This window comes from Polypterus senegalus, unplaced genomic scaffold (genome assembly GCF_016835505.1).
Source record: "Polypterus senegalus isolate Bchr_013 unplaced genomic scaffold, ASM1683550v1 scaffold_1902, whole genome shotgun sequence".
In the NCBI taxonomy this organism is placed as follows: domain Eukaryota; kingdom Metazoa; phylum Chordata; class Cladistia; order Polypteriformes; family Polypteridae; genus Polypterus; species Polypterus senegalus.
Window position 1 is genome coordinate 5,001 of NW_024386134.1, and position 21,306 is coordinate 26,306.

At 36.5% G+C, this 21,306-nt stretch overlaps 1 protein-coding gene across 1 annotated transcript; it reads right to left on the reverse strand.

Annotated features, from left to right (window-relative positions):
- Positions 1 to 5,904: 5,904 nt before the first annotated feature.
- LOC120522579 (eukaryotic translation initiation factor 3 subunit F-like) lies at positions 5,905 to 19,193 on the reverse strand. Its single transcript, XM_039743443.1, has 8 exons — positions 19,046 to 19,193; positions 18,516 to 18,586; positions 17,678 to 17,757; positions 10,695 to 10,832; positions 10,062 to 10,153; positions 7,999 to 8,135; positions 7,732 to 7,845; positions 5,905 to 6,037 (listed from the first exon to the last, which is right to left on the reverse strand). The coding sequence occupies exons 1-8, from the start codon at positions 19,155 to 19,157 to the stop codon at positions 5,960 to 5,962; spliced, it is 822 nt and encodes a 273-aa protein (XP_039599377.1). The 5' UTR covers positions 19,158 to 19,193; the 3' UTR covers positions 5,905 to 5,959.
- Between the last annotated feature and the right edge of the window lie 2,113 nt (positions 19,194 to 21,306).

The window sequence follows — 21,306 nt, forward strand, 5'->3', positions numbered from 1 at the left end:
AAGTTAATCAAAGACTTTGTTAAATGGTGCGACTCAAACCACTTACACCTTAACACCAGCAAGACCAAGGAGCTGGTGGTGGATTTTAGGAGGCCCAGGCCCCTCATGGACCCTGTGATCATCAGAGGTGACTGTGTGCAGAGGGTGCAGACCTATAAATATCTGGGAGTGCAGCTGGATGACAAATTGGACTGGACTGCCAATACTGATGCTCTATGTAAGAAAGCTCAGAGCAGACTATACTTTCTGAGAAGGTTGGCATCCTTCAACATCTGCAGTAAGATGCTGCAGATGTTCTACCAGACGGTTGTGGCGAGTGCCCTCTTCTACGCGGTGGTGTGCTGGGGTGGCAGCATAAAGATGAAAGACGCCTCACGCCTGGACAAACTTGTTAAGAAGGCAGGCTCCATTGTAGGATTAAAGTTGGACAGTTTAACATCTGTGGCAGAGCGACGGGCACTAAGCAAACTCCTGTCAATCATGAAGAATCCACTGCATCCACTTAACAGTGTCATCTCCAGACAGAGGAGTAGCTTCAGTGACAGACTTTTGTCACTGTCCTGTTCCACTGACAGACTGAGAGATCGTTCCTCCCCACACTATGCGACTCTTCAATTCCACCCGGGGGAGTAAATGCTAACATTAATTTTATTTTAATTCTTTTCATTTTTATTACTATTTAATTTAATATTGTTTCTTTGTATCAGTATACTGCTGCTGGATTATGTGAATTTCCCCTTGGGATTAATAAAGTATCTATCTATCTATATATAGATATATATATAGATCTCTCTATCTCTCGAGATCGAGAGATAGATATATCGATATATCTATCGATATATCTATCTATCTATCTATATCTATCTATCTATCTATATATCTATCTATCTATAGATATATCTATCTATCTATAGATATATCTATCTATCTATAGATATATCTATCTATATAGATATATCTATCTATATATATAGATAGATAGAACAATATATATATATAGATAGATATGAGAACAACACTCATTTCAATGACAAAACAATTACATTAACAATCATGTTACGTTATTTTTAAAATTTTTCCTTTTCTTTTCGTACCTTCTTTAACACACTACTTCTCACATGGCTAGGTATTCTGCTAGTATATATATATATGTTTATAAATATTCCCCGCAGAGTTATACAGCATAATCCCTTTGTATTCTCTTAGATATTAGGTAAGATTCATTGAAATTATGTATATAAACACACTGTTTATATACAGTAAAACCTAAATATTATTTTAAAGATATTGAGTGTCTCCGATATCACATGTTAGAGCCATAACGATAGACATGCCACCAGCAATAAATACGTACAATGCAACAAAAATAGTATACAGTAAATGTGTGTGTACAGTGACACTAAATGTATGTACATGTACTAAGTACTGTAAGTAGAAAATTAATTATGGTTACTCACTAACAATGACACGACTTGTCCGATAACAATGAGTTTTATTTTACTGCACAACAAAGGAGAGCGTTACAGCCCTTAAAGGAGCCACTTCAGGCCATTGTGTAGCACTGCCGTTGTTCTTCTTCTGGCAGTCTTCAATCCAAATCCCTAAAGCAGATTCCATCCAGACTACTGCCTTATTACATCCACTTACAACTTGTTTTGCACCCTGGTTAAAAGGACACTGCGGCCGTAGATCTTATATTCCTTTACTACTTTTTTAAATAAAAGAATCGTAGCCTTCAACAAATCCAAAACGCTTACCTTTTCGCAATCGTTAACATCTTCCGCTTATGCTTGGGAACGCCCCTGAAGCAGTAGCAGATCATTTTGGAGCCATAATGAAGGGCTTGACTATGCACAAAGATAAACAAAAAAGAGCACAACTCTTTACACAGCGAAACACGTTGATGCTGAATGAGTGAGACGAGACTTCCTGGTTAACACTGCATTCAGCAAGCAGGAACTTAACTGCGTGCTCTGATTGGTTTGCTTCTCAGTCATCCGCCAATAGCGTCCCTTGTATGAAATCAACTGGGCAAACCAACTGAGGAAGCATGTACAGGAAGTAAAAGACACATTGTCCGAGAACTAAGAAGCAGCAAAAATGTGTGTGTATATGTATATATGTGCATATACATATACACACATATATATATATATATACGTATATATACACATATATATATATATACGTATATATACACATATATATATATACGTATATATACACACATATATATATATACGTATATATACACACATATATATATATACGTATATATACACACATATATATATATATATACACACACACATATATATATATACAGTGGAGGAAATAATTATTTGACCCCTCACTGATTTTGTAAGTTTGTCCAATGACAAAGAAATGAAAAGTCTCAGAACAGTATCATTTCAATGGTAGGTGTATTTCAACAGTGGCAGATTGCACATCAAAAGGAAAATCGAAAAAATAACTTTAAATAAAAGATAGAAATTGATTTGCATTTCATTGAGGGAAATAAGTTTTTGAACCCTACCAACCATTAAGAGTTCTGGCTCCCACAGAGTGGTTAGACACTTCTACTCAATTAGTCACCCTCATTAAGGACACCTGTCTTAACTAGTCACCTGTATAAAAGACACCTGTCCACAGAATCAATCAATCAAGCAGACTCCACACTCTACAACATGGGAAAGACCAAAGAGCTGTCCAAGGATGTCAGAGACAAAATTGTAGACCTGCACAAGGCTGGAATGGGCTACAAAACCATTAGCAAGAAGCTGGGAGAGAAGGTGACAACTGTTGGTGCGATTGTTCGAAAATGGAAGGAGCACAAAATGACCATCAATCGACCTCGCTCTGGGGCTCCACGCAAGATCTCACCTCGGGGGTGTCAATGGTTCTGAGAAAGGTGAAAAAGAATCCTAGAACTACACGGGAGGAGTTAGTTAATGACCTCAAATTAGCAGGGACCACAGTCACCAAGAAAACCATTGGAAACACATTACACCGCAATGGATTAAAATCCCGCAGGGCTCGCAAGGTCCCCTGCTCAAGAAGGCACATGTGCAGGCCCGCCTGAAGTTTGCCAATGAACACCTGAATGATTCAGAGAGTGACTGGGAGAAGGTGCTGTGGTCTGATGAGACCAAAATAGAGCTCTTTGGCATTAACTCAACTCGCTGTGTTTGGAGGAAGAAAAATGCTGCCTATGACCCCCAAAACACCGTCCCCACCGTCAAGCATGGGGGTGGAAACCTTTTGCTTTGGGGGTGTTTTTCTGCTAAGGGCACAGGACAACTTAATCGCATTAACGGGAAAATGGACGGAGCCATGTTTCGTGAAATCCTGAGCGACAATTTCCTTCCCTCTGCCAGGAAACTGAAAATGGGCCGTGGATGGGTGTTCCAGCACGACAATGACCCAAAACATACAGGAAAGGCAACAAAGGAGTGGCTCAAGAAGAAGCACATTAAGGTCATGGAGTGGCCTAGTCAGTCTCCGGACCTTAATCCAATAGAAAACCTATGGAGGGAGCTCAAGCTCAGAGTAGCACAGAGACAGCCTCAAAACCTTAGGGATTTAGAGATGATCTGCAAGAGGAGTGGACCAACATTCCTCCTAAAATGTGCAAACTTGGTCATCAATTACAAGAAACGTTTGACCTCTGTGCTTGCAAACAAGGGTTTTTCCACTAAGTATTAAGTCTTTTTTTGTTAGAGGGTTCAAAAACTTATTTCCCTCAATGAAATGCAAATCAATTTCTATCTTTTATTTAAAGTTATTTTTTCGATTTTCCTTTTGATGTGCAATCTGCCACTGTTGAAATAAACCTACCATTGAAATGATACTGTTCTGAGACTTTTCATTTCTTTGTCATTGGACAAACTTACAAAATCAGTGAGGGGTCAAATATATATATATACACATATATATATACATACATATATATATACACATATATATATATATACATACATATATATATATATATATATATATATATATACATACATACATATACATATATATACATACATACATATACATATATATATATACATACATATACATATATATATATATACATATATATATATACATATACATATATATATATATATATATATACATATATATATATATACATATACATATATATATACACATACATATATATACACATACATATATATACACATACATATATATACACATACATATATATACATACATATATATACATATACAGTAATCCCTCCTCGATCGGGTTATGCTCCAGACCCCCGCGATAGGTGAAAACCGCCAAGTAGAAAAACCATATGTTTGTGTGGTTATTTTTATATATTTTAAGCCCTTATAAACTCTCCCACCCTGTTAACATTATTAGAGCCCTCTAGACATGAAATAACACCCTTTAGTCAAACGTTTAAACTGTGCTCCATGACAAGACAGAGACGCAGTTCTTTCTCACAATTAAAAGAAAGCAAACATATCTTATCTTCAAAGGAGCCATAAAGAAGCGACAGGAGCAGAGAATGTCAGAGAGAGCGCTCGCAAAGAAAAGCAAACAATCAAAAAATCAAGACATGCTTTTAAGTATACAGAAGCACCGCGATAAAGCGGCATTTTGTAGAGGAGCGTCCATGTCCTCTGTGCAAACAGCCCCTCTACTCACACCCCCACCGTCAGGCAGAGAGAGCGAGAAAGATAGAGAGAAGCAAACAAGCACAGCTGGAAGCATATCTTATAGCATTGAGGAGTTTTAGTTAATATGCAATACATGCTCTGATTGGTAGCTTCTAAGCCATCCGCCAATAGCGCCCCTTGTATGAAATCAACTGGGCAATCAAACTGAGGAAGCATGTAACCTAAATTAAAGACCCATTGTCCGCAGAAAGCGCGAACCAGTGAAAAATCTGTGATATATGTTTAGATGTGCTTACATTTAAAATCCGCGATAGAGTGAAACCCGAAAGTCAAAGCGCGATATAGCGAGATTACTATATATATATATATATATATATATATATATATATATATATATATATATATATATAATGTGTGTGTGTGTTTGTATATGTGTTGTTGTATATGTATATGTGTATAGTGTTTACGCACTACTGTTCTAGTGCCCGTTATTCTAACAGGCTTAATGACTATATTATGATATTAAGACATCAGAATCCTATGAAAATTTCCATTTAGACAAAACCTACACAAATATATTTTACATATTTTTTTATTTCACATAATAGATTTGAGTGAACAGGAAAAAGCATAATTTTATAGAACATGTGACTACTAAAGTTGCAGGTTTTGGTAATTACCCCATATCACTGCTGCTCTGTGCTTACTGCTTTAAGTATGCTAAATATTATGCTTGGCAGTTTGTGCAAATGTTGAAGAGTTTATCTTTATACAGCTGTGGAAGTATAAACACATTATTAGTTTTTAATGTACCCAAAGGCCTAATATTGTTTTAGATTAAACCTGATTTATAAAGGCAGGTTTAAGAGTGCAAATGAGCTCAAGGTCCAATTAACACAAAATCAGTTAATGCTCTGTCATGGCAGAACCGTTCCAAAGGAAGGTCACATAGCTAGGACTGCTCAGTGTATAACGGGCCTTCTTTCACTAAACATGGTCTCAAAGAATAAACCACTGGCTAGCAATCCATGATAAAAGAATTAAAGATTATGACAGACTATCTTCCTAGCAGTTGTGTGTTACACTAAATGTAAAGACATACTTATAATCATAGCTTTACATTGCAAAACCTTGATGAAATATCAACACATCAGCTTGGCATACACATTAAAACATTTTTGTGCCATAACTGGCATATTATTAAGAGGCATCTGTTAATATAAAATATTTTGTGTTTTAAAAAAGAGACAGATGTTTATGTTAGTGTATAAATTTACTTTATTTGCATGTTTCAGTGGCAAATTAAAAATTACAGACACACCAGTTTCTCATTGAGTGCTATTTGTGCTTGAGTCAGGTTTGAAAGATATGTTACCATCAACAGGTCCTAGAGGGGAAAAAAAAAAATGAACATACAGCTTCAACATTAACTTGTAAAAAGTAGCCATAAATGGTTAATAAGAAATCTTTAACAAAAACTTCAAAATTCAATATCGAACAATATTTTTGCTGGGAAAAAAGTAAACACAGCCCGAAAAACCATGTTCAGTGGCCCAGCACTTAAAACTAATCTAAATTAACTAAAAATAAATACAGATATCTGTATGAATTCTATTAACAATAAATATAAAAAGTAAATTCATATACTACCCTTCAAAGATTGTGAAATTGGTATGGTTGAGGAAGTCTGCATACCCTAAGGATATTTAAACCTAGGTTGTCAAGAGCCTCGCTTTTCTCTTGTTTAGGCAACTCTTGGAATACAGATTTCACTAGTCAGCCAAACAAAAAACAATCCACAACCAACTTCTATGATATCTCAAATTAGAAAAAAAAAATAAAGCCTTCTCTGAAATAGGGTTGAGGCAGCCCAGTCCATAAGAAAGCATTTATCAACAGTACAAGGAGTCATTCAGACTTGGGCTCAAAAGGCAACTTGTGTTGAACACAATGCAGGGTTAATATGGGAGGTAGGTGCAACATTGTAACTTGCATGACAAGCAAATTTTGGCAAGATGGAAGGCCAATGGTGTTAAAAAAGCTTTTGGAATATTATTTTGCTGGTATGGTTTGGCCTAGAGTGCATGTGTGACATCATATGTCCTAGGCCAATACAGTTGCACTAACTGGAATTGCCCAATGGTGTGAATGTACATAATAATATATAATAATAATGTTAATAAATTGTTGTGCTAATTACTGACAATTCATAATGTACACAGACACAAAGTATATGTGGAATCACTGAGGCATAGGCTAACAATAAATTGGCTTTGCATTCTTGAGAGTCTAGCTTAGAGAAACTCAAAGTTGAACAATTATTACCATGTGGTACTGAACTGGTTTAGTTATGTAAGGTCTCATCTTGGTAAATAGGAAACTAAACCAAGTAATGAGGAATTTCTTCATCTGGGCTGAGTAAAGCTGAACTGTTGCCTGTGGTAGAGTTTCTTGAGAATCTTAGGAGAGGCTACAGTCTAAATGAGAAGTTATGCAGACCTCAGATAGAAGAAACACTTGCAAATAGCCATGGACAAAATGTGGTTAGCACTAGTCATGATGCAACCTGGGTACCCTTAGTTGAATAAGGGAAAATGCCAAAGGTGCTTCATGCTGCTTCAGACGGATTTAAAAGTACCCAAAAGTCAAAGGCAGAAAGCATCTAACAGGAAATAAATCTATTCCTATGGCAGATATCTTAACAGTGGTCAGCTAAGGCTACTGAGGTAGGGTAACAGTCAAAAATGCTAAAGGAAATACACAGTTCAAGTGTATTTATTAAATTGTCTTTATAGAGCTGCAAGGTACATTCAGATGTAACTGCCATGCTAGAAAAATTTACAGGTGATTCTAATTAATGTGGGATCTTTCACTCAAGCCTCCCGGGGAAAGTATACACTATTAGTTCTAAAGAGGGGAAAATCTGGCTCTGTCCAAAATCAGACTGAGATTTCTATAGTGGTCTTACAGCAGTAGACAATTTCAGTGCTGCCCAGCCTGCTACAAAAACTCTCATCTTCAAAATCAGAAGAAAATTAAGGTATATGTCATTATGTTAAATAAAAAAAAAGTTTCCCTTACATTTATATTGCTGTTAAGCATACTTTCAAAGTCCTCTGCAGTGATTTTTGGAACTTTATTGACCAAATCCATTAAGAAACGACCAACAGTGTTGTCAGCAGCTATCTTCCCAGACTGTAGAAAAACAAGACTATTCAGCACACAAAATTACACATTTATCAAAATATGCATTTTAAAGCAATGCCTCTACAATAAAGGAAACTGGCTGAGGCAACCATGCGCTAGTTTAACTATTTATCAACTGTGTGGCTCATTACAGCAACTCACCAAGACATCCTCAGTGTAAGACAATACGGTTGTCAACATTTCTTGAATGCGAGACGCTGCCGATCCCACCTGTTCCAAGTCTGTGGTCAACCCGTTGGTCCGACTGGGAATATTCCTGGTGCGATGGAGTAGATCCACTAAGAACAAAACAAAAATTTGTGAGAAGCAAAACATACCAAAAAAAAGTCAATGGACATCTAGCCAGTACACACACACATCCAAGTTCCGTGTTGTTCTTCTATTCGACTTTCACATACCACCTTATATGTTATAGTAAACATGTACGTATGAAAGGTATTCTGTAATTTGCTTGTTAACACTAGAATCCCTGAAGCCTACGAAAAAACTTGTAATCCTGGGCCAGCTTAATTTCCGTCACACCTCTCCATTAGCGTCTTTTGTTTTGTAAATATGTCGATTCGCACAACCAGCTTGTTAGTCCATACTGTACAATAAAAAGTGACATTTGATTTGGGTCTGTAACAGCCAGTGTAAATGTACGGTACTTGTAAAGGTTAGCATTTTTTTTTTTTTTTAATTCAGTTTCAGTCTCTCAGTCACGTTCACACCTCCGATCTGACAGTGCTGTTTTCAAATAAAGATGTGCTATAGTAGAGGTGAACTCAGATGAGGGTTCTACAACGGAGAAAGAGAACAGAAGCTCTCCCTGCAAGAATCATCCACTCACATATAAGAACAATGCAGCCAATGCAGCAGCAGCACCAGACATAAATGCGAAAGATGGCACAGTTTGGAAGCAGCAACAGGTTGGCCATCATCCTTCCAGTCAATCTGCCACACGCATGTCCTTCAATGAAATAGCAGGGCTTACTGGTATCATGCAAAGCTCTGTATATGTTACTTATATAAATGCCATATCAAATGTTGTTTACCTATATTTACTTATCTTCCTACAGCATAAAGTTACGAGTAGACTGCAGAGCTTCCTGTGTTTGATCGACATGGCATGCTGACAAAGTACATGTGCAATGCCACTCTTTATTGAGGAAAAGATCAGTTACAAAAAGTGGGATGACAGCTTCCACCTGCAGCTATAGACACAAGTATGCGAGCAACTCTCCACTCAGATCAAATGTATGTTTTTATTGTACTGTATAAATAGTAACAATAAGAGCAGCTCACTACTCAAAACAGTAACTCTGGGAAGTGGCCAGAATTGAACCAGTGACCTCTTGAATATGATTCAGCAGTTTTTACCGTTGTACCACCCAACCGGTCGTATCAACATTGTACCCTAACCCGATTTCCTTTTCTCCTGTTATATTCTTGGATAAAACTGCACTTGTTCTGTTATACATGTACCTTTTGTGAAAGTGCTTATTTGATATTTGGACTTCAGGCTTCACACATCATACACTTCATGTCAAAATTTTGTCGTTAGTACTATAACATGAAAAAAGTTTGTGTTCAATATTTCTTGCATTTCCTGTCATCCTACATTTACATAGAGTGTTGTAGACACGTAACACACATGAAATGCATGTTTTCCAAATAATATATTATTTACCGTATACAAATCCAAGCTCCTCACACCCAGATGAAAAGCCTTGAGCTAGGAGAACTTTTCCTTGCCAAGTTCAGCTGCAGCGTGTGGGGATGGGAATAGCACGCTGACCAACACATTTACAATACAAAAGACGCTAATGGAGAGGTGCGAAGGAATTTAAGGTGGCCCAGAATTAAGACTTTTTTTTGTAGGCTTCACAGATTCTTGTGTTAAACAAAATCTAGTGAAGCTAAAGATATATCCTTAACTCCGTTTTCACTATAGCATGTAATCAATGCCAACAATATAAATAAAATTTCTAGATTAAGGCTATAAGAATAAATAAAAAGATCAGCACTTGACCACTGCCAACCATAGACCACCCAATAAAAATAAATAGCTCACCAAGGTTATTAGTAAAACTGGCAGCCATTTACTAAAACTATAAACAAATAATCACTGCGCGATAAATTACTCCTATGTAACAAAATTGTTAATTTGCAATATTAATAATTCTTAGCCCTAGAGAGATTAGGTTAATAGTGGAAAGACTTACCTCCAATCCTCTCAGTATCATAATAGACATATTTAGTTGTTAATGGAGTAAACATCACACCAACAGTCTTTCCAGGTACGCCCATCTGAGCACTAAAAACAAGAAGATAACTCAGTTTTCTAAGCAGTTTTCTATATATAATCTAAATCAGGTGCTCAAATTAGGTACACTAAAAAACATTAACTGGTAGATTTCATTGGCAAAAGACAAGCATCTGCTTATTGAATGAATTGAAAGCTTCAAAGAAATTATAGTTTTATCTATAAGGTAGTTAATTCACATATGAAAACAGAGGTTTCGAGTTAAAGTCTCACTGCTCATGGTGAGTGGAGAGGGGTTACATCGTGATTAGCACATGCAAGTAAGAGTTTCACTGCATACATGTGACAATACCATAATTATGACTATGAATATAGTAGGCTAAGAGGTCTGACAAAATCTAATACATCTGTTTCCATTTTTGTACACTTCATGTAGCTTAATCAAAAGTAACTCATGGTGTAACGGTGTCCTCCATAAGTCAAATTTGCCATTTTTTGTTGTAGGCTTGGGTAACACAGATTACAGATGAAAAAATGAAGTGTAGAATATTCAGATGAAACTAAAACCAATTTACAGTGTCCTTAAACTTACCTGACATATGCACGAATATTCATTCTTCCACTTTGTAAGGCAGTGTCTACTGTAAGGTGAACTGGGTTCTGTGCTTCCCGGCTGTAATACTCATGAATTAAAACAGAGTGTTCTGTGATATCATACCCTGTAGCATACCTAGTGAAAGTCACAAGTAATTTACTTCATTACAAATAAAAATTTGAATCCTGTAGAAATGTCTACACCATAAAAAGAATAAACACTTCATGAATAAAATTAAAAATGTTATATTTATAATATTCAAATGTAAACAGTTATACGAGGATGACAAATATGTAGTATCAAATCACTGGCAGAAAGAAAACAATTTAAAAAATACCTACACATTTATAAATCTTATTACCAACAGTTATTTAAAAGAAATACATGTTGATAACTCCTATGTTTAGTTTGCAATAGCAGATTAAGAAAAGCGCAGTTACAGAGATGAACACCGACAGCACTGCATTGCGTTGCGTTTAAAACTACACTGTACCCTGTGAATATCAAAGACAATGGAAAGAATTTACGAAACAATGAGAGAGAAAGAGAAACTGACAGGCAGCTTCAATTGATATAGCAAATACTGTATTGTAAAGAGGGAACATTTTCTGAAATGCATAATTTACACTAACAATCCATTTTACACTGGTAATATATTAAAAGATTTCTTTCATTGCATCCGGAAGTAGAAATCTTTTAAGCAGCGAGTTTTGAAAGTAAATCATACATTACCTAAAGATCAGTTTTGGAGAGTGTGTTTTAAGTGGTAGATCTCATTTAGACAGTTCCAGTAAAGATATTACCCAAATGATGTACCCCATCCCAAAAAAAAAAAATCTATTTGTAACATAAAACCCTTCCTTTTTGTTAAGACTGATCAAATAACAACTTAACATTTCTCCCAAAGCTCTGACCAGCAGAAACTGGCACAAAAAGAATGAAGTAGGGAGGTGTGACGACACAAATGGTAACTTCCAAAACTGCCAGAACAGAACACAGAAAACAGAATAATTTCATCCAATAATATTTCCTTCAGCTGAAAAATCAGAACAAAAGCCAAATTAGGCTTTTATTTAAGCCCATTCAGGAAAAAGTTAAATGATGGAGAATTGCAAAGTAAGGCTTAAAATGTTTGCCTATGTGGGCATGACCAAACTTCCATTTTCTAGAAAAAAAGCCTGACATTTGGGGGGGTAGGGGAAAGCCTGACATTTGAAAAAGAAAGGATTTTCTTGCACCTTGGACTGGTTCAAAATGAGCAAGTGTCCTTTATTAATTATACAGTGGTGCGTTGACTTACAAGTTTAATTTGTTCCGTAACGGAGCTCATAACTCAAATTACTCATATGTCAATTTTCCCCATTGAAATGAACTAAAATGGCATTAATCCGTTCGGACCCCCAAAAACACTGCAATTTTTGTTACATGTTTTAAATAAGAAAATTTACTTATAAATAATGAATATTGTATAAAAACACAATACAATAGAATGTACTGCAATAAACTGGTTTTAGGTATAATGTACAGCATTTACAGTACCTTGGAGATCAGACGACTTGAAGATATTGACAGAGGTGGAGGAGAAAGGCTGAACTGCTTATTCGCCGATTTTTGCCCTTTTCGCCACACCTTCCTCACTTTCATCTGCATGGGTATTTTTTTTGTGACTTAAAGGCTCTGGGGTTTTCCGAATGATAAATGGGCAGTGGTTTAATCTTGCAGCTGCCGCACGCATGCCTGACAATGGAACGAATGCCGGTCCCCTTTTTAAAATTCTCGAATCAGCCCCGACTGGCTTTAAACGGCTCGCCCGATGCCTTGTCCGTTGAAGTGCCTGGTGTCTGCTGCAACAAATCAGCGTAAAAAGCTTGTGCCTTCACGCAGATTATAGCCTCCGTCATGGTATCTCCTGCGAACTACTTCTCCATCAACCACACCATCAGCAGCTTCTCCATATTTTCATGGAAAGATGTCCGCTGTTTAGAAATTATTTTAATGCCCTTGGCTGGCATTATAGCCTTTATCGGCTCCTTCTGCTTCAGTATGGTGCAGATTGTAGAAGTGCTACTCGTCACTGCTTCACCAAGTCGACTACACGCACACCTTGGTCATGTTTTTTGATAATTTCTTTCTTAAATTTAATGCACATCATCCGTTTCTTCATCTCAGCACTATCCTTTGCACTCACATTTTTTTTAGGCCCATAGTTGGAAAAAACAAAGTTTTGCAAGCACAAATGCGAGCACAACACTGATGCTTCCATTGCAAGCTACCACTTAATAGGGCTGCAACTAATGATTATTTTGGTAGTTGACTAATCGTTCAATTTGTTTTTCAATTACTCACAATTATTTCATGCCTGACTATTTTGATGCCTGCGACCTGTGGTTGCACATCCTGTTCTGGGCTCCAGTGCATGTCTTACCTCATCTGCTCACGTCTGTCCACTTGTGAATGTCACCCTGATGTCTCTGCATTAACATGATTAAAACTAATAATAATCAAATTACAATAACCAGTGAAACATTTGAATTTTAAAATAATCAGATGTTTTATAGTAGTGTGACCAACACAATAAAAAAGAAATACATTAAACAATACAAACTAAAGTGCACATAGTCTTTAAACAAAAAAAGTGCATTTAACTTAACCAAAAATGGCACACTGGCGTGTTTTGAAGTCCAAATGTTTAAATAAAGCTTCAATACAAACGAAATAATAATGTACAGTTTATAAAAGATTCAGTTCATATATTCCTGATTGCAGTGCAGGAACATGAGCATTTTGACATGCTCTGGTGTGAGGCTGCCTCTCTTCTTTGAGACAATGTTCCCAGCTGCTGAGAAGAGACTCTCAAAGATAGCAGGAATACACAAGAATGATTTTGCAGACAGAGAAAGATGTTTTAATCATCACACTCGGAAGGAGAAGTGTTGTAGTTTACCACATCATGTACTATATTATGCCAAAATAAAAAAATAACGGACTAAAATATGTAACAAGCTAATTACTGATATACCCCAAAACACAAGTTACCTAACGTTAGTTAGAGATGGTTTACTATTCATGTGAACTCAAATATTATAAAAAAAAAAAAAAAAAAAAAACTAGGACAGCTCAGCTACTCCTATTCATTCGTTTACTATAGCTCCAACCATGTTAGCAAACATAACTGAAATTATATTCACTTAACCCTTAAACCACAACAACCGGCTAGAGTCGGTTTACAGCGCAATTTGGAAGCACGCCGAAGCCGAGTATATGCGGTGACATAAATTCGGCAATGTACATTCATTGAACTCCACAACCGGCTAAAGTTGCTTCTCAGTGCAATTTGCCAGCAAAGTAAATTTGGCGACATACATGCAATGAACCCTGCAACCTGGTATATTTGTTTCACAGAGCAATTTGGCAACACGCCAGAGCTGATCAGTCAGTGCCGTACATTAGTTGAGCAACCAGCTCATGAGCACTGCCAGCCCCGGCAGAACTCCAGCCTCACTGTCTCTAGGATTCAGCCGCTGCACTAGACGAGCCTGCAATCATCAGCGTTTACCTCTGTGTGTTTGCTTGTCAGCCAGTTCAAGTGCAGCTGGCTCAGTGATTTACTGAATTTCATCAATTGGCTTCAGTTGCACCTTGAACATATAATAGATTGCTGCAGTAGTTTTTTTTTTTTTTAATATAATTGTTACAGTTCATTTGCAGTGTGTAAAATGATCAGTGTTGCAGTAATTGTGATGCTCTTTGCATGAGAAAAAACATGTGTTCCATTAAAATTTCACATTTTCTTTGTGAATTGTGATGTTTACTTAAAAACTGCAGCTAAAAAGTATTTGGCGTCCAGGGGTGCATTAACCCACAAGTATGTGTAGGTTTAAGGGTTAACTATCATTGTCGAAACCTTGATATACACATTATAGTACAAACATCAACGTTAACACGACACTAACTTTACTCGCTAAAACTTACCCTCAAAAGACGGCGGCATCACAGCTCCAGGATGCTTGCGTTTCAGATGCTTATGCATTGCGGTGGTGCTGCCGTGAAAAGACAGCTCCGCTTTGAATAATCTGCATTCAACTTTTTTTCTTTTTCGATGAAGTGCTCCCACACTTTTAGAAAGTTTGTCTCAATTTTTTTCCATCTCCTTCCCCCTTCTCTATCCGACGCGCCATTGCAACCATGTTTATTTTCCTCTACATTCTTCTTCGTTGGTAGGACTGTGTGCAGTCTTGACAAACAATAACAAACGATACTGCCCCAAGATGTTCATGTAGTGCATTGCAGTTACAAAAACCAATATGGTTCTTTGTGACTTGAGCCTCTATTGAAGGTTCTTTTTATGACGCATTGACAACAAAAAATTTGCGCCACCGATTTTTGTAGTCGACGTTGTCGACACCGCTGCAGCCCTACCGCTTAAAGTGAACAAGTGAGACACGGGATGCTGGGCGGATGTTGCGGCGTTAACTGTGGCGTTCGCTGCGTGAACTAGTGGTGGGGTGTCTGAAGGTGGCTCATAACCCTAATTTTAGCTCCCAACTCAAAGAAAAAAAATCGTCCGAGAGACGGCTCGCATCTCAAAAACCTCAGTTGGGACACTCGTAAGTCAAGGTACCACTGTACTAGGATTTAATGTGGCAGCTAAATTAAAAGAGGTACAGAAACAGAGAAGTGATGTGGTGTAAGGGCTCATTTATACTTCACACTCAGAACGCGTACGCGTCCGCATCATGGCTGCCACGTGTTCCCAGCGTTCATTTCACGCGGCCCTCTGAGCAGGTCCTCAGAAATTAACGCCACGCGCGCGCGAGTTGCAGTACCAGTAAAAGTCGGGGCGAGTGTGCTAAAAGTCGGAACGGGACGCCAGAGTCTCTGTTTACTATCTACATGTGACAGCAAGCCTCTATGGAGATCCTTCGATGTGCGCGCTTTGCTGTTTGATGAATGGTTCAAAGTGTTGAAGGAAAATGGCGACATACAGATGCATTCGTGGTGCTTTTATATTCAAGCGTCGATATTCCCGATCGTAATGATAACGATACATTTTAAAAGTCTCACATACCATCTTTTGTGCCGCCTATTTTTTATTTTTTTACTTTACCTGCTGTCAGGTACAAGAAGCTCAGAAGCGATGAAAACTGGGATGGCGTTCTGACGGTCTGCTTTAATAATAAAGTAAACTACGAGGTTAAAGTGGACATTTCGAGATTAAAGCGAAATTTCACTTTAATCACAAAATAAATAACACGCCGTGCTTATTTTTTCTCAGTGGCTCAAATACAGCGCTATACATTATGTTGCCGACGTGAAGTTGCAAAAAAATAAAAATAGACGGCACTGAGACTTTTAAAATGTATCGTGTCATTACGATCGGGAATATGCGACGCTTGAATATAAAAGCACCACAAATGCATTTGTATGTCGGCATTTGCTTCACCACATCGAAGCATCCATCCCGTAGGATCGGCATAGAGGCTTTCTGTCACATGTAGATCGCTCCCAATGTAATGATACGATACATTTTAAAAGTCTCACATACCATCTTTTGTGTCGTCTTTTTTAACTTTTTTATTTTTGCAACTTAACAACAGCAACATAATGTATAGCGTTATATTTGAACCACTGAGAAAAAAATAAAGGACACGGTGAAAACGTGTATTTTGTGATTAAAGTGGAAATTTCGCTTTAATCTCAATTGTCCACTTTAACCTCGTAGTTTACTTTATCATTAAAGCAGACCGTCAGAACGCCATCCCAGTTTTAATCGCTACAAGCTTCTTGGACCTGACAGCTGCGGCAAGCAGCAAAAGATCACCACACAGAACAAATTAAATGTATGATATTCCAACTCTCTGCACATTTAGAATCTTTAGATTCATACTTGATATCACTTTCATGATGAAATTCATTAAAGTGTGTATGTTACATTTTACATATAATTTCATTTAAATAATGAATACTGTTAATAATTACACACATGGGGGTGACACGGTGGCGGAGCAATAGCACTGCTGTCTCGCAGGGAGTTACGCTTACTGGTATTTCCTGCTTGTATTCCACACTGTGCTCCGGTTTCCTTCCAAAGATAAGCAGATTTGGGGATTTGGTGCCGCTAAAATGACGCTAGTGTATGTGTGCTTGTATTCACCTTTATGATGAGCGGAGACCTCGTCCAGGGATTGTTTCTCAGTCGTGCCCAATGCTTGTTGGAATGGACACATCTCTGGATTGATGGATTTAATCAATAAACATCCTTTTCACAGACAATTGCGGTAAGGTGTTATCGGAATTTAATAGGTGTTTTAGGCAATTCACAACACAGAGAAGCCAAACATGTTCTCACCGTGATAATATCTCGCACTGCCACCTGGTGGACTCCTCCAGATTTACGTAAAGTACGCGCAAGTATAAACACTTCAACGCTTGCGTAGCAGGAGCGTCCGCTGCAACATGCGTCGCGTGAAGTATAAATGAGCCCTAAGACATCTCCTTATGGTATTAAATTCATAGGAAATACCAATCAATGAGTATGCATACATTTACATCACAATATTGATAACAAGGCTAAAATCATGCTATGCAAAAAACACAACTAAAAATACTGCTAAATAGTAGTTCCTCCCTTTATAATACTTCACGGAAAAAGCAGTTTAATACATGTAATATTTCTGGTGGATTTACAAAATATTTTTTTGTTTTGGTAATGTATTTTGCACTATATAATGGAAGTTAATGAACACAATAATAATGCTTAACTATATAATGTAAGTTAATAAACAAAATAAGAATGCTTACTCATTTTAATCTATTATTTATGTAAATTTAGGCTCAAATTTGAAAATTATCCGATTTTGTAGAAAACTCCCTAAAGCGGATTATTGACCTGTAGAGATTGCCAGTAAAAACCCTACAACCTTCTAAAATGGAAAATAATTGTAAGAATATATAAAAATTGAAGAACAAAAAAACATTACCAGCCTACAATAACTTCACTGGGGGAGACCTTCTTGTGGAGCTCATACATGTTCTTTGCAAACTCCATGTCAACTGCTACCTGTGGCAAAAATGAGCCAGCAAGTTAGTATTTTAAGTAAAATTTTCTATTATTTGAACTAAAACACGTTTTAATAAACTTCTTTATATATGTATTATCAATTTAAACAAAGGTTTATGCAAAAAGATGCAGATCTACATGTCAATATCTACTATGGTCATTTGTGTAATGCTTCTTAATAAAGATATAGGTTGTGGAACTGGGGAAAAAAAATAAGTGCAAGATAAAAAGTGAAAGGGTACACAGTGACAAATTAAGTTTAGAATGGGGGGAAAAAAGAAAACATAGTAGAAGTGGTGTGTCTGAATAAGTCTGGAACTTCTCCAAAAATTCATAAAATGTAGCAAAAGTAGAGGACTTTCACGTGTACAATACCAATTTCACAGAGTGTAGTTCTATAAATTAATTTCAAGAGCGCTTTAAAGCAATTCTAAATTAAAATTGTAAAATGTTTCCAAAATTGATATTCAACAAAACACAGAGTATGGATACGTTGGAGGATTCATTAATACAAATGTGAGTGGCGATTCTTCTCTGTGATTTCATTACACGGTATGAAAGTTATGTATTGTGAATTGCTATAGTGTTTACTGGAGACTACACTACATTATCTTGAATGGACTAAAACAATCGCAGGCTCCTTTTAAACATGGCCTTTAAAAATGGGTGTAGGCAGTAGTAGCAATAATTATATTATCAAAGTATCAATAATCATTATTGACACGTGTGCAGAGTACAGTGAAGTTCTAACGGCTTACCTCATCTTCGGACTCGTTGTGTGGAACAGAGAAGCAATTGGTAACTTCGACTGTATGCTTATCGATGGTTCCTGTCAATAACAAACATTTTTTAGCATGTTTTTACCTTAATGTCGTTTCTGAATGCAAAACTAATTTGAAAAGCTCACTTTTAGAGAGAGAACTCGTTAGCAACGTTCTAGAAAAAATACATCCCTTGTATTTTACACTTAACAATTAAGTAATTAATTTAAAAAGAATTTTATTCTGCGGTTAAACTAACCGTTACGTGACTAATACATGCCTCTTTGTCCGATATTAAACACAGACATTTTAAAAAGATTCCTGTACTCAAAAGAGAAGTAAATACTTACTTATAGTCGTGTCACTGCTTAACATAAATCGCAACAAAAAAACTCTACCAACGACGAAAACCTACCGGCTACATTGTACTTTAACGTCACATTTACTACCGGCTCCATTTCCTCAAACCTGAATACCCGCCGAGGTCTCCTCCTGAGCCACCACCGATAAACCTGGTCACGTCTTACCGAGCAGTGTCCCGATAACTCGACAAGCTCCTTCATTGCGTCGCTCATAAGAGTCAACAATGGAAGCAAGAACCACCGGATGAATCTTCACTATGGGCCCGTATACCGACATCTTCGGCTGCAAAAAGAAAAGGAAGAAAACAACGTGTCGAAGCGAACACGCTAAGAGACATACTATGGCACATATGACGTAAATGTTATTCCGCCACCTGCCGGAAGGAGGCTAGTTTTGGCTACTGCAAGTAGCATCCATAAAGTGACTGAATCTTCATTTTCAAACCCAATTGTAGATCGCGTGCACAGTCACGATTACTTAAAATGTAACTATTTCTTGTCACGTTATTTAACGTGTTATATACATATTTTCAGTTTTAAAATAAATACAATCCAAGTTTTATGACACAATCCTTTCTGTTAGTTATACAGTATATCTATCGTATTTAAGTGTGCATTGTTTATTTTTGTGTATTATTTATGCATTATTGTTATCTAAATTTGATTTATTTTTCTTTGCATGTAACTACTTCTTTGACATCTTATAAAACAGATTGAGCTACGTCCTTTATATGAAAATATGCTATATAAATAAATGTTGCTGAGGAGATCCCAATAATGTTAGAAAAAGCAAATGCTCAGTCGGTAATTATTACTGTTTATATCAATTCTGAAAATCAAAGTTTAGGTTTCAATTGAATTACTATCACATGCACAGAGCACATTGAAATTTTTACTTCCGTTTGCAAATGGAGAGTGAATTGGTAGTAAAAATGATGCTGTAAGATATGAAAAATGTTGCTTCCTGAAGTATAATAATATTTTAAAATAAACAGCATAATAACAACTCATTTCTGTTATTTTTCTAAATTATAGCAGATCTTTTTTGTAAATGCCGGTTTCTAATAGATCATGGTTTAATGTGAACTAAGGTTAGCTTAAAATATTTAAGAAATCCCAATAAGCAATACTTCATTATTATTTGTTCAATAATTGAACGTCTTCAGCCTTAATTGCTCACAAAGAATGTTCAGGTGTCTGACACAATTTGTGCCTTCTTTATTCATAATTCACATTTATTGACTTGCTTGCACCAAATGTGAAGCAGACTTAAAGGGGAGGGACTCTTTGATTCTTTGTTTGGTCCCCACCTAGGTGTAATGAGGAAGTCACAGAAAAAGTAGCACATAATGTCAAAGCTTATAAGTTGCCGAAACATGAATAGGTACAACAAAAGAAAGGAAAGAAATGTAAGAATACCAATAAGTGAATGGACATCCACATAAACCACAGATATATCTGAGATGATGAGCAATATATAGAGACAAAGTATGCAATGTCTAAGCTTAAAATGATACCTGACAGCACAGTACAAAAACCTCAAGTGATTTCACAGCAGACATAAGATGTTAAAAAAAAGAAAATGGCAGCCTTTAACAATCTATTTTGAGAAAGAGTGAAAGAAAGATGAAATAAATAGGAAAATATTTCAAACATTATTCTTGCCTATTTTTACCATACAGTGTATTTTTTGATGTGAAGCTAAAACTAAAGAAAAAAAAGGAAAAAAAAAAAAAAAAAGCAAAATTTTCATAAAATAAAATAGAAACAAATCAGCAAGTTTAGTTCTTCATCAGTTTGCTGATTCTGCACTCTTAAAAATATTGGTTTAATAATGGCATGCTCCTGGGTTGTGTGGTTCGTCGTGGATGCATTGTTTAATCAAAAAATATTTAATTCTGAGAAGGGTTCTTTGTATATGAAGTTACTTCTTTGGACTTTGAAAATCGGACTTTAAGCTGTGTTATTGTATGCAATAAGAGTCCTGTTAAAATTAAGAACCCATTGGGATTACACAAATCTATTATCTGTTCATGACTATTTATGGAACCTGTTACAGATAAAAGGTTCTTTCTGGGTCTTTTATGAACAGTTCTTTCAAGAACCAAAATGGTTTCCCTGAGGCATTATTCTGAAGAACCACTTTGGCACTCTTAATTTTAAGAGTGTGAGCATTTTTGTCAAGAGATCAATAAACTATACCTGTTGTTCAGTAGCAATAATGCCAGATCAGCAATTGTACAATGTTTGTATTGCTTTGTTTCTCAATGACCTTTACAATTAATCAATATTCATTCATCAATAACAACATTCTGTTTAGGTGTGTAGACTCTACTGAATCTCCCTGTTTGTGCTCAAAGAATTATTTTCATAAAGGATTTCTTATTACTGTACTACTGAAGAAAGTGAGAGCCAAGATGTTGTCA

Bases quoted from the DNA above. Each gene is read 5' to 3' on its own strand.
- LOC120522579 (XM_039743443.1), bottom strand. From the start codon at position 19,157: ATGTCGGTATACGGGCCCATAGTGAAGATTCATCCGGTGGTTCTTGCT. The intron at 10,833-17,677 runs GTAATGTTTTTT...GACTTTCACTAG, and splicing joins AGTGAAGTTATTGTAGGCTG to GTATGCTACAGGGTATGATA. The intron at 10,154-10,694 runs GTAAGTTTAAGG...TCTTGTTTTTAG, and splicing joins AATATTCGTGCATATGTCAG to TGCTCAGATGGGCGTACCTG.